The sequence below is a fragment of the Cariama cristata genome, unplaced genomic scaffold, assembly GCF_000690535.1.
Source record: "Cariama cristata isolate BGI_N322 unplaced genomic scaffold, ASM69053v1 scaffold8333, whole genome shotgun sequence".
NCBI classification, from domain to species: domain Eukaryota; kingdom Metazoa; phylum Chordata; class Aves; order Cariamiformes; family Cariamidae; genus Cariama; species Cariama cristata.
In genome coordinates, this window is record NW_009610080.1 from 10817 (window position 1) to 25596 (window position 14780).

The following is a 14780-nucleotide window of genomic DNA, read 5'->3' on the forward strand; positions in this document are numbered from 1 at the left end:
AGGACAAGAAGAAATGGCCTCAAGTTGAACCAGGGGAGGTTTAGATTGGAGATTTGGAAAAATGTCTTCACCAAAAGGATTGTCAAGCATTGGAACAGGCTGCCCAGGGAACTGGTGGAGTCCCATCCCTGGAAGTATTTAAAAGACATCTAGATGTGATGCTTAGGGACATAGTTTATTGGTGGACTTGGCAGTGCTAGGTTAGGACACAATAGTCTTAAAGGTTTTTTCCAACCTGAAAAATTTCTACGATTCCGTAATTCTATGTTGCTGCAGGTATTTCTGTGGTGTTTTAAGCTGAGTTGTAAAATTGGTCCTATATACCTGAAGCTTGCTGACATCATCAATAATTTAACATTGCAGATATCCAAAATAATATATCATATTTTCTTGTTGATAACTATGCTTGCTTTCAGACTTATGTCTATGTATTTTTCTTTTTCCCCAGGTAATGCATTCGTGGTGAGCCTAGCTTTGGCTGATCTAGTGGTGGCCTTGTATCCATACCCACTGGTGCTGTTAGCTATTTTCCACAATGGATGGACATTGGGTGAAATGCACTGTAAAGTGAGTGGCTTTGTGATGGGACTAAGCGTAATAGGCTCTATTTTCAACATCACTGCAATTGCAATAAATCGGTATTGCTATATATGTCATAGTTTTGCCTATGACAAAGTGTACAGCTGTTGGAACACGATGCTGTACGTCTCTTTAGTCTGGGTATTAACAGTAATTGCAACTGTACCAAATTTTTTTGTTGGCTCTTTAAAGTATGATCCACGCATCTATTCTTGCACATTTGTTCAGACTGCAAGCTCCTACTATACGATAGCTGTTGTGGTAATTCACTTCATCGTCCCTATCACCATTGTGAGCTTCTGTTACCTTCGAATTTGGGTTTTAGTGCTTCAAGTTAGAAGAAGAGTCAAGTCAGAAACAAAGCCAAGACTGAAGCCAAGTGACTTCAGAAATTTTCTTACCATGTTTGTGGTTTTTGTGATTTTTGCCTTTTGCTGGGCACCTCTAAACTTCATTGGACTGGCTGTAGCCATCGATCCTATGGAAATGGCACCAAAAGTTCCTGAATGGTTATTCATTATAAGCTACTTCATGGCCTATTTCAACAGCTGCCTTAATGCAATAATATATGGACTTCTTAACCAGAATTTTCGGAATGAATACAAACGAATTTTAATGTCACTGTGGATGCCACGGCTTTTCTTCCAGGACACATCCAAAGGAGGAACTGATGGTCAGAAGACCAAGCCTTCTCCTGCTTTAAACAACAATGACCAAATGAAAACTGATACTTTGTAAATGTGTAATAGTCAATGCAAGAGTCTGTAATGGAGAAACCCAAGAATATAGTTGTAATGTTCTGGTCAGTCTTGCTTACCTTTGGGAGCTTTCCATTTGGATGGCACTTTGTGACTTGAAAACTGTCTTCTTGATAAGGCACATTGCTATCAATTCATGATTTATACAAGATATGAATTGAAAATGTATTTGAGAATTAAAGCAGCAGGTGAGTGCAAGCTGTTTTAGTTCTGAGAGTTGAATTCTGCTCCCAGACACATGAATGAGGCATTTTTTTACTTCGGTGGAAGTTTTGCATTCTTTATACAAGATCAAGATTCATTTCTTAGAAGATATAGTGAAGGTACTTGATGAGAACAGCAGCTCATGAAGGCTGCGGAGTGATATTTTCCTCCCTCCTGTATCCGAACAAAGAGGGTGAAGCAGCTACTCTGTTTTCCAAACATGAACCAAACATCACATTTCTGTGCATGTACTGGTGGCAGTAGCAGTATCTTTGAATCAAACTTGTAAATTGGAGAGAAGAATATTTGTGTAAAAGCCAATATTAACATTACAGACTTTCCTCACAGATTTTTCATACTTATATACACTGAGATTGGGAATGCAGTGTATTTACTCTGTTCCTCTTTTTTGGTGGATTTTATGGTACATAATTTAATGCAAATGGTTGTTTTCTTACACATTTACTTTACACAATATTCTTCCTTTAGAGAGGATTGAATTTTCATTGTGCTCCGTTTATTTACCTAAATATGTACATCCGTTGTCATTTGATGCACTTTAACACCATCTGATGTCACTTGATGCACTTTAGCACACCTTACACATTTATTTTCTAAAGTACCTCTGTAGTCCACGATGTTCTAGGAAATTAATTTTTTCTTGAAACAGGCATCTTTATTGTCAGAGAAACTGATCGACAGCTCACTGACTGTATCTTCATTGACTGTAATGGAGATCATGCAGCTCATGTAGATACATTTCAGACAAAGACAGGTGATCTCAGTCCCATAACTTGTGTACCTACAGTTCGTATTTGCACAGTTCATAAAATAAAAGGACAATTTTCCATTTTCTTTTCAAACTCAGCTCAAATTCAAACTGCATTTCTTATTTTTCGGGTAACACATTGTAACAGTGATCGTACAAATCAGATTACAATCTGGCTTATACCCCACAGCATCATAATAATTTGTACAATGTGGTTTGTGTTATCCCTAAATCAGATTAGGGATTCCTGTGCAAACACACAATCAATGTAGTTATTTTATCATCAGAGCCAAAATGCACATTACTCTTAGTAGTGCTGTTCAGAGGAGAGGAGATAGGCCTCTGGTGAATCCGTCTCAGGTATTGAAATAGGAAAACAAGGAATTCAGGTTACTGTTTTATTCCAGTTTTGGTTTCCTGACTTGGCTATTATGAAAAATATTTCTGTAGTAATGTCAATTTGTATAGCCAATATACTGCTGCTGAAGCTATAAAAAAGTATTGAGCATCACTCTTATGTTGCTGTACTTATAGAAAAACATCAATGAACCACAGTATTTTAAATGTTTTGTTTGCTTGCCATAAGTCTATGTAAAGTACAGCAAGGTAACAAATGTGATGATTCTTCTAGCTTTTTTCATGTTCTTCAAATAATTGCTGACAAATCTCTGAAGCTCAGTAACCAAGGACTCATAGAGTGATGAAAGCTGAAAACTTTGTGATTAGAGGTAAGAAAGAGACAGGACAAATTTAACCTGGTGGTAGATAATAAAAATATTGTAGCTAAAAATAGAAATCATTAATACATAGGTTCTACTTGAAACATGATTTTTTAGGTCTGACACAGTTTTGATACGTATTGTCTTTTGTTCATGACTTTGACAGCAAGGTACTGAACACGGAACTAACATACATGTATGTCTATATGAGAAACTTCCCCCAGAGTAAATAAGGGGTTTCAAGAGTCTGGGAAACTTGTGGGAGAGGACATCGAGTTTGCTTCATTGACAATCCCGCTTTTTCTGACTCCTATGAATACTCAAAATTGTGACTTGACATTTTATTCTCAAGGAAGAATTAAAGACTTGGTCCTATTACTGTTAACTTCAGTGAGATCAGGTTTTCACACCAAATTATTGACTGAATAGAATAATTCTGCCTGGCTCATTCTCAGGGGCAGAAATGTACTTCTGCCTCTCCACTTCTTCCTTGAAGAACACATTTAGATAAAAATGATTATTTCTTAATTGTATTTTTAAAGACTGCATAAGTCTGGAAATTTGCCAATGAATAAATATCTGTGGAAGATTGTATATATTTCTTGCTATGTATATAACACCATTTTGGTCATTAGAACAATTTCTTACATTTAAAGATATTTCTAGATCTAATGGAAAGCATGGAAGACAATTTATTTTCAGTCATCTATTGATAAATTGCTATTTTAACTGGATCTTGCACACCTGGTCTGTAAAAATAAATCAATATTTTGCCTCAAGTTATAATGAGCATGCAAAGAGACCACTATGGATGTCAGTTGTAGAACACATAACTGATTCCTGTTCATCATCTTGTTAGTAACACCTGCAGCTGTAGTGAGAAACAAAATGACTAAAAATATTTTTTAGATCTGTATTTTATAAATATTTTTGTGGCATAAATTTACTCTGGAGTAAGAACCACATTAAATACTTTGTCAAAAACCAGATATTCTGAATTTAACAACCGGAGTTGGAGGTTGAAACCACAAAGAACGTGACCCACTGTGTGTCCCACTGGACCTGGTCACAGAGCTGGGACTGTCATAATCACTAATTACAGAGACTCTTGCATTCAGCCCTGAGGTCTTTAGTCCTTGGGGATAGATGGGAAGGTCCTATGGATTATTGTTGGTGTCCACTCACAGAAAAAGTGAATCTCATGTCATTGAGCAGACGAAACTCCAAACAGTTCAATGGCTGCAAAATGAAGCCTTGAAATTGCTGTATAAAGAATCATTCTTTGGGACAATAAAGAGCAGGCCACAGTAACAGCATTTTAAAAATCATATTTTATGTCCGAAATACATACCAACTAATTTTATTCTGTGAACTTACTGAGGTTCCCTTTTACCTACAGTCATGTGATAAAGTCAGCTCAATGCATGCCAGCTGACGTTACAGGCAGTGATAAGTGAGGCCCATTGATGCCAGCTGCGGTTTTTAATTGCAAAGTAATGAACAGTGAGTTTTTGTCCTTAAAAAAGAAAAGAAAAAAAAAAAAGCCTGTGAAAGCAAGTCATGTGACCATACTTTTAAATTGTTTCACAAAGAAACATGGTGGAAAATGACCTGTTTGCATGTGTTTAGTACAAATGTAACCATTTCATCCTGGAAAAAAAATCCGAAAGGCTTTGCAAAATTCCAGAAATTAAAATGTTATAGTCCTGTTCCAAGGCAAAAGGTACTCTACTATAGAAACACTCACTTTGCAATTCCCAACTTTCAGAAGTTCTCATAAGACACTGAAGACACATGCAGAATAATGAGAGAGCAAAATGTGGAAGATTGCACAATGACAAATTTCAGTGCTTTTTATTTTGTCAGCAAAACAGAGTTTGCCTGATTACTCTGAACACAAAAGAAGTACAGGAACATGCCAGGCCCAGGAAGCACTCTGAAAATCCTGCTGCTATCCAGGATGGTTTGTGGGACGATAAAACCACAACTATTGCGAATAGAAATGTGATTCCTCTAGCAGATACTGTCACTCTCCCCCCTTCTCATCCCCTGCTGACAGCAAATTTCCAAGGCTCTATTTTTTGTGTCTTCACTGCATTTGTATCTCTCATGCTGCTCCCTTTTTCATATCCAGAGCAGCTTGGTGCAGCCTTGTTTCCCCAGCCTTAAGGATGACAATTTTCTTACATGGCTGAGGAGCCTTAAGCAGTCTCTATAATTGACAAAAAAAGCTTTTCCAGGAAGAACCACCTCTCACAGCCTCTTGCTTTCAATGTCAGCACTTTTTCTGTTTTTGAACAGTTATTACCAAAAAGGAAAGAAACCCTCACAATCATTTTTAACAGACTTGAAAATAAAGACTACCTCTGGCTTGAAATGTTAACATCTGTGTGGTAATCAGTATATGAGTAGCTGTAAAATTTCCCTCACAATCTTAATAATACTGTCAGAATCCCAGAATCATAGCTTAGGTTAGAAGAGATCTCCAGAAGTCAAATTGTCCAATCCCCAGCTCAAAACAGATCTAAATAGATCAAGTTGTTCGGGTCCATGCTCAGGCAACTTTGAATACCTCCAAGGATGGAGACTACACAACCTCTCTGGACACCTACATCAGTATTTGATCACCCTTATGGTATAGTTTTTTCCCCCTAATATCTGTTTGGAATCTCCCAGATTGCATCTTGCTCTCATTGCCTCCCATCCTATCACTATGTACCTTCAAGAAGACTCTAGCTCCATTGGCCTCTAATCAGATAGTTGTAGACAGCAGTACAGTCTGCCCTTCAGCTTCTCTTCTCCAAGCTGAACAAATCCAGCTTTCTCAGCCTTTCCTCCTATGGCCTGTGCTCCAGGTCCTTGACCATCTTGGTGGCCTCTGCTGGACTCACTCCAGTATATCAATACCTATCTTGCACTGGGGAGCCCAAAACAGGATACAGTACTCCAGAGGCAGTCTTAGAAGCACTGAGTAAAGTGGAGACATCACTTCCCTTGAACTGTTGGTGACCCTTTTCCTAATGCAGCCTTCTGCTGCAAGCACGTGCTTCTGGCTCATCATCAACTTCTTGTCCACAAAGACCCTCATGTCTTTTTCTGCAGAGCTACTTCCTAGATGATGGGGCCCACGCCTGTAGTGTTACATGATGTTATTCCACCCTACATGCAATATCTTGGTCTTACTGAACTTCATGATGTTCCTTGCAACCCATTTCTTCAGCTTGTCCAGGTCCTTTTGAGTAGCAACACTGCCCTTCAGGACATTGACTGCTCTCTTCAACTTGGTGCTGTCCACAAACTTGGTAAGGATGCACTCAGTTTCATCATCTGGGTTGTTACTGGAGACTTTGAGCAACATTGGTCCCATTATTGACCCCTGAGGGACCCCACTCGTTACTGATTGTTAGCTGGACTTTGCAGCACTGACCAGAGTCCTTCAGGTCCACCAGCTGAGCCAATTCCCCACCCACCTTTTTGTCCACTTATACAGCCCTTATCTTATAAATTCAGTGATAAGGAGATCATGGCAGATTGTGTCAAAACCCTTGTTAAAATCAAGGTGTACAACATCCACTGCCCTCCCTTGGCCACAGCACCAGTCACTTCATCACAGAAAGCAGGGAGGATAGTCAGGCATGATTTCCACTTGGTAAACCTGTGCTGGCTGCTCTCAATCACCTTCTGGTCTTTCATGAGTTTAGAAGTTAATTCTGAGTGGATTTGCCCCATCACCTTCCTAGAGACTGAGGTGAGACTGACCAGCCTGTAGTCCCCTGAATTCCTCTTCTTGCCCTTCTCAAAGATGATGTGACATTGCAGTACCTAAAAGGACTGACAAGAAAGCTGGAGAGGGACTTTTTATAAGGGCATGTAGTGATAGGACAAGGGGCAATGGCTTTAAACTGGAAGAGGGTAGATTTAGATTAAATATAAGGAAGAAATTCTTTGCCATGAGGGTGATAAGGCTCTGGCACATGTTTCCCAGAGAAATTGTGGATGCCTCATCCCTGGAAGTGTTCAAGGCCAGGTTGGATGGGGCTTTGAGCAACCTGGTCTGGTGGAAGGTATCTCTGCCCATGGCAGGGGGGTTGGAACTGGATGGTCTTTAAGGTCCCTTCCAATCAAACCATTCTATGATTCTATGATTCTATGATAAAACTTTTTCCAATTATAAGAAGCCTCCCCAGTTGCCATAACATTTCAAAAATGTTGCAGTGTGGCATTAAAATGTCATTATCAAGCTCCCTCAACACCCTTAGATGCATCCCATCTGATCCTATGGACTTGTGTGTGCACAAGAGGGTTAAGTGATCCCCTACTCCTTCCTCTGCTGTGGGTGCTGGTTTACTCCCACAGATCCTGCTAGAAGGCCTAGAGACCTGGGATGCCTGAGGACAAGCCTTAACAGTGGAAACTGAGACAAAACCCACTGAGTACCTCAGTCTTTTCCTTGTAGCTTCTCACTGGGTTCCCTGCCCTGACAAATGGGTCCCCACTCTCCTTGCCCTTCCTTTTGATACTGATTTATTTATAGAGACTTTCCTTGTTGCCCTTCGCCTTGCTCACTCCTGGGCTTTATTTACCATGTGAAGGAGATTATTGCACAGATTCAATTCCAATCTCTGTGCTCAAGAGTCTGAAGATACTGTCCTGGTTTTGACTAAAACCTTTCCTTTTCCATCCCATTTGCAGCAGCCTGACATTGCGATTGGGAGAAGTAGGCACTATTTTGTATGACTTTCTATAGTGATAAAGGTTAGCTGGCACAGGGTATTCTTGATGATCCAACTGAACGTATAGCACAGTAGGAGAGAGACTGTACTGGCAAGTCATCTAATATTCCTTGGCAATGACATTTTGATCAAATGCTACAGCATGTTGAGAAGTAAATTTTTCTGTGAAGGAATCAATCAATCAAAAAAAAGATCAGACTTCGGGGTTTTTTCCTTTTATATTTCAGTACCAATCTAGAGACTTCTAAAAGATATTTTTGACATTGAAAATGTTATTGTCATATCCTGCACTTTTCATTACTCTCAAACAGAACTTCACCAAAAGCCCATTTCATCACCCTGGTTCAAGCACTTGTGTGTCTCTTAATGTTAAAGCACCTTTGTCAAAAGTTGCTCTTAGCCAGAGCAAATCTTTTTTTTATTTCCTGTATCATTCACTTTGTTTAAAAAATAAGGAACCAGAAATATTTATATGAAGTATACATAATATATATAATTAAAAAAGTGCAAGGTAGATTTTCCATGTTGTAATGTATTCACCAACCCCACATGCCTTCGTTTATATATGATAATCCATAAAGCCAAGAGCTAGTGTTCCCAATGCTTTTCAAATAGTAAGCCCTAATTCAGTCTTTAATCAACTGCAGCCTTTTTGTCATGCTTTAATTGCTAGGTCACTGGAAATCAATGCAAATTTTGTGTTCATAGGGCTAGATTCCTACAAGGGTTAATTAGTCTTAGTCCAGCACTTTACACAATAGCACAGTGGGAAACAGGAATTTCAAGCAATATTACATCATTAAACATAGTGCATCAAAAGATTTTTTCCCTTTTCTCTGAAGTGGCACTAATCTTAAATTGGGCATCACTGCAACACCATGAAAGCTTGTTCTTCTGCTAAATTTCAAGCAGATATTTAGTATTTTTAAGTATTTTGTATAATTAGCAGATATGAACTATCAAAAAGCTACTGCAGTGATTGATCTGGATACTCTTGGGCCATTGCTTACAATGCCCAGCTTTCAGCTGGAAATACAAAAAGTGAATGCGATGGTTCTGATAGCCCTCTCTGGTGTATATCATAAATTGATATGGCATTCAAGGCGTCTGTGTTAAAGCATGCAAGGAACTAGGTGGCTTCAAGGACCATTTCTTTGGGGAGTTTTATCTTTCATCTCATTCTCTAACTACTTCTCAAAAAGATACATTTGCTATTGAACAACTTCTGCCATCATCTTAACTCTTCCTATGTAAAAAAACACTTGCATGGATTGAACTGAAACCTATGAATCAAAAATGGCATTATTTGAAAGAATTTGACCTGCTACTGATGCACTTAGTTCTGTGTCCCCCGCACTCCACCCTGGAGGACCACAGCTTTGTTACAACAAGGCTTTCATCCCATGACCTTTTCTGCCTGACAGTTCTCCCTCATGTTCATTTTCTTGGAACTAGGAAGGGATTTTACTGTAAATTTGAAAGTTGCTTTCTCAGCAGAATACAACTAAAAAATGTATCGGAAACAGTGATGTCTTCTTCATAGCTTATTGACAAAAGGCATTTAAAGTTGCAGAAATCACCAAAGATCATGAATGCTAACCATGATCCATTCTGTCTGTCTTTAGTCCAGTATGCAGCAAACAGGAGACAGGGAATTTTTGTTGTTGTTGTTCTTACTAAATAATACATCTGTGTTACTCCGATTACTTCCAGGAAAGTTCTCTCTAATGAAAAGAATGGTTAAATGTCTCATCATTTTTATTCACGACATATGAATAAAGATCATAAAAGTTGTCTCTACAGCTATATAATTCAATCCATAGTATGGGAACCTCCTACATGTCTCACACACCATGCACATCCAATTACTCACATACACTGAACACTCTCCGGAGCAGTAGGAATCTCTGTTAGCATAACAAGTCCTACATGGCTCACTGAAAATGAAACCCAAGTAAGCAGATTTTCCACCTTTGCTTTTTTCCATTGATCTCCACAGATTTGTTGACACTACAAATCACATAGCCATAGAGAGCTGATATCCAAGTAAAAGGTCAAATTATACTGGCTATGAGGACAAATTTGTTGTGAGCTGTTGTAAGATAAATGGTCAAACAAATGACATATTTCTACTCCTCAGAGTAATGAGACTCTAGTTCTGGAAATGGCCTCTGTTCATGTCGCATTCACAAATATAGGCACCTTGAAATCTCTGTGAACTTCTCACACCCTCCTCTGGGGGACAAGCAGATGTCTACAAAACCAGGTTTCCCAGAAAATGATTAAGTAGGCTCAGAATTCCTCAGTGACTATGTCAGCAGTATTTACTGTCCTTCTGCTCTAGCGCTACCACTAACATTTGTATTATAAGACTGGATGTTAAACACCTAACCATCATAAGATCAGTGATAAACCCACAAGTGTTACAAACAGTCAGAATAAAATGGAAGTATTTTGTTTCTTTTTTTCTAGATGATATCTCTTGTAAGTAGTTCGAATGGGATGCCTTATAGTTTAATGACACAAAGCTAAAATATGCAGTATTTTTCTTGGCTCCACAGAAAACTCAAAGTAGAGAGTATTAGTTCAATGTCTTGCAAGTGCTCATATTCCCAGCTTAGACAAAGCCTCCTCATGACCAAGGTAAGGGCAAGAAGTCAACTCTTTGGCCAGCTTTCAATTCTGGCTTCCTAGATTTGCTCTGATGAGGTTCACACTGAAGCAGCTGAAGAGAGCGCAGCTCCACAAGGTGTGGTTCCTCATGATTCAAAGGAACTTGAATCTTTTTGGAACCTGTGCTCCCCACTTGGTCCTCTACTGCCCTTACATGTGGGTGAAGAAAGACCTAGCATGCAGAGCTGCTGTAAGAGTTCAAAGTAGTGATAGCATACACATAAGGATAGCTAATAAATATCAGCTACAGACACATGTGGACATACAATACCATACATAAACATACAAGTTCCTTAGAGTTGTTATGCCATAGAAGACTCAGCACAAGCAGGATGGGATGAAACTGTGATTTATCCAGTTACAAAACCACCATGAGCCTTTAGGAGGGACACAATCAAAAAATCAAGACAGACTAGCTGTGTTAGAAAGTCTGACCTTAGGTCTTCAACTTGTCCCGTACCGTGGAAAAATCTTACTTTAAATTTTCCACTCCATCCTGTAATCCTATTTTCTCAAATTTAGGATAAAATGATCAGCTGATGTCAGATCTGATCCCACCAAATTGTCAGCTATCAAATCTGATCCCATCGAAGTGTCAGCACCATACCCAGCCCTGGAAACAAGGAGTTAAGCAACAGCAAATTTTTTGGTAAGCAAGCGGGACTGATGGACAGGCACAAAGACACCTCCTAGAGTTGTTTGTTTCCTTTAATCAAAACCAGCAACAAACCCAAAACAAAAACTTATCAGAGGGGTAATTTTTGTACAGGAATAATAGGGAGGTGTAGTCATTATAAGCAGAATTACAGAGCTCTCTGGAAGGTAGTAATTATAAGTAGAATTACAGAGCCCTCTGGAAGGTAATTAAACGTTTTCTGACATACTGTGCAGTTGTAATTAAGGTCTGCTGGGGCAAAAAGGCTTTGAGCAATTATTATTTGCTCACTAATTCAGAAAGGTCCTTTTTTGTTTACAGCCATTTGGATCTATTAAGTAACTGCATAGAATATTTATAGTATCTGCAGTCTGTTCACTATTCGTTTGGAAACAAATATGGCACATCCACAGGAGGTAAGTTAAAACCTTGTATTATGTCATCAGGACGGAGGTAAGAGCCTTTTACACAGCATTTAGAGAGACTCCCACACAGATTTGAATCATACTGTGTGCGAACTCATGGGCACCTCTCCCTGTTGCCTTTCCCTGGCTGACTCAGAGGGGCTGCTCATCCCCAGAATGAGGAGGATTTTCTGCAGGGAATCTAGCAAGGAATCCAGCTACATCAGATAAGCAGTTGACATGTAAAAATCAATGGAAAAGCTTTGGGTTTAAAAGATTTGCAACATTAGTAGTGAGAGAATGACACCGAAAAGAACCTCGAATTTACCCTGCTGTCTTGTAGTGGGCTGTGGAGATTTGGAAAGCAATGGGTAACTCCACAGGCCATGGACCACTTAGTTCTGAGAGTGGTTTCTACATCCATCAAAACTGGGTCTGTTTGATATGGTGTTTTCAAATTTTTCTATATTCCTAAATCACTACTTTCCTTGGAGAAAGCAGTTCAGATGATGAGTAGTTTGTCAGCTTCATTTCACACAAACATCTTCAATACAAATATCTAGCAATACAGCAACTACATCTAAGAAGTGAATGACTTAGAGCAATTAAATAAAGTAAATACATTTATTAAAATTAATTAAAATAATTGACAATAGTAATTATGTCTAATATAATTTAAAGCATGTCAGTGGGTTTTTTGTCTTTTTCTTATGAAAGAACCTCAAACTTCTAAAAGATTTTCCAACAAAATCATGGACGCCTACAAAACCGATTAAGCTAACTTAGAACTGGCTTGCTTTTGCAGACCATTTAGAAGTCTGTAGTCTCCAGTGATGCAGAGACATCAGGCTGAAAAATCGCATTCAAAAGAGAAACAATTCCGAAGGCTGAGAAACACAACACAGGCTAAAAGCTTAATAAATTTAACTCAGGTATCAGTGATGGGTAGAACTGATCTGTGGAAGACTTGACACATAATTCAATAAAATGTCATCTCTCTAAGGAAGAAGAAAGAATAGTTCCCAAAATAACCAAAGGAAATACCTTCATTCTTATCAAGAAGGATAATATCTTAAAGTTGAGCATGAGCTTTATATCACTCATGTTCTCCCTTTAAACTACCTGCTAGGCTAGATTAAATCCCAACAACCACTCAGTCCTGACTTTTGAGTAATTTACAGCTCAAAATTAAGTTGAAACCTTGCTGTGCATTCAATACTAGGCTCTTTTCCCCAAAGATAGATAGATAAATAGATAGATAGATAGATAACCTGAATGCAAAATACAATGAGATTAGTGTCACACATCCTGTCTTTGGCTGTGCCTGACTGATGAAAATTTTTCTGTCCCTGGGCTATGCCCAACAGCTGGTCACTGCTTTTCACATCCATCGTCATAACTGTCCATGTAATTGCTTCCTAGCAGAATTGATTTAATAAAATTAAGATTACAAGTGATCTACTTTAAACTGTTTAAGAGAAGGTAGATCATGTCTAATGAATCGGATTAGATAGCAGTTCCACAAGCATTTATGCCAGCAGATCAAAGATTCAGAGTCAGCATCAGTAGCTCAATGAAGAACGGTAAAAGTGAAGCCCTACAAAGCTCTGGAAACATCTGACTTCAGATGGCAGACAACATGGGAGAATATTTCTTTGTATACAGGTAATTAATGTGGTATCAAATCACACAGGGCAATCTGCTTTTAATCTCCTTCTTCAGGAGTAGGAACTTGAAGAAGAATTGGAGTTTGGAATCACAGCAGGAAGAACCAACATCCTTCCAGATGCTTTCCAGGCAGACTGGAGTGCTTGGGCTTGGTGGCAACCAGTCCTCCAGCCAGGCACCTCTGTGTGAGAGTAGGAAGTGCAGAAGCAGGTAAACATAAAATATTATTACATACTGTTGAAATATCTTCACAGTTGCCAAATAGACTGGCTCAGACTCAGCCTTGGGTAAAAGTATGAGTTCAATTTCCATTTTATTTCAAGTATTTGAGGAAAAGAAAGAAAAAAAAAGTTAATGCAAGTTTAGAAAAACTCAGCTTAGGGCGCAGCCCACAGCTCTTATAGCATTTATTCATCTCAAGAATTTCTCTGCTGCCTACTTAGAAAAGTTGGGGGGATCGGAATATATCTTCAAACTCTTGTTCTCCTTTACTTCTGAGATATCTAACCAAGAACAAGCTCTGACAGTAAGCAGTAGGCAGTATGCGTTTTCTGACAGAGTAAAGCCAAACCTTTCAACACTAGGTAGGTAGACTTCAGAAGTCTAACAGCAACGGTTTCAAGAGACAGGAGTCCATCCACAAGCTCAGGACTGAAAAGATGATGTTACTACATCAAAGTTTGAGGACTGAAATGTGCACTCTTACAGTTCAGTCTGTCCACTCAAGTGACAGTACAGAGGGAGAGTTCCTGCTATTTATCTGTCTGTCTTTTAAGAAGCTAGTGATTGCTGTGTAAGTGCTTGGCTACAATTGTTAAACGCACACAGGGATTCTTGGCGGTGGTCTTGCTAAAACATTCTCATAGATGAGTCTCAATAAATCAGAGCAATGCTGAAGTGGTAAAAAACAACAGAGCTTCCTACCACATCATTTGTTAGAAAGAGATGTGAAACAAGTAAACTTTAAGGAATGACTGCCCAGATCATCCCTTACACTCCCTGCAGGGAGCTAAGGTCCACCTAGCCGAAGACTTTACACTCAATCCACACAGACAAAAGCCACTTGCAATTTTTACATACAGTCTGACAGAAAATCAGGTCAAAGGAAGCATTGGAGTTGGAAGTAAATTGGATTCAGGCTAAGAAGATGAATATTACCTGCCAGCAACAGAGCTTGGATGTTGATGTTCACTTGACCAGTCAATACTGAACGTAGAACAAAGAAGGGGAGTAAGGAAGAAGGAATTAGAGTGGTGACCCTGTGGATTTATCATGATGTTAAGAAAAATCCAGCAAATTCTCAGCTCAGCTTTGCTTCTTGCCTGGATGGCTAACTGGAGCAAAAATTTGCTCTACTGGCTTTCATTTCCATGTCCTCTTCACTGCTGGTCATGCATTGCGGCAGCTCCTTCCAACTGTTCCTCACTCTGTTAAGGGTTAGGCTCTACCAGCTGAACTTCATCTCTTCACTGTTTATGCAGCACTTTGTCAAATAAAATACTTGCCCAAAGCCACTGACGGACATAATGAATAAAAGCATCTATATGGTAACACAGACAGGTCTGCATTAAGTATAGATTTCCAATCTACTGTGATGTTCTTGAGCAGGCAAAATGAT

General features: G+C 39.0%; 1 protein-coding gene across 1 annotated transcript; it reads left to right on the plus strand.

Moving 5' to 3' along the window:
• Positions 1–448: 448 nt before the first annotated feature.
• Positions 449–1458, plus strand: LOC104159761 (melatonin receptor type 1B; the record flags this gene model as incomplete). The annotated part of the gene is made up of 1 exon (XM_009697755.1): positions 449–1458. A coding segment is annotated over one exon (869 nt), but the record flags the coding sequence as incomplete, so codon positions are not given.
• Between the last annotated feature and the right edge of the window lie 13322 nt (positions 1459–14780).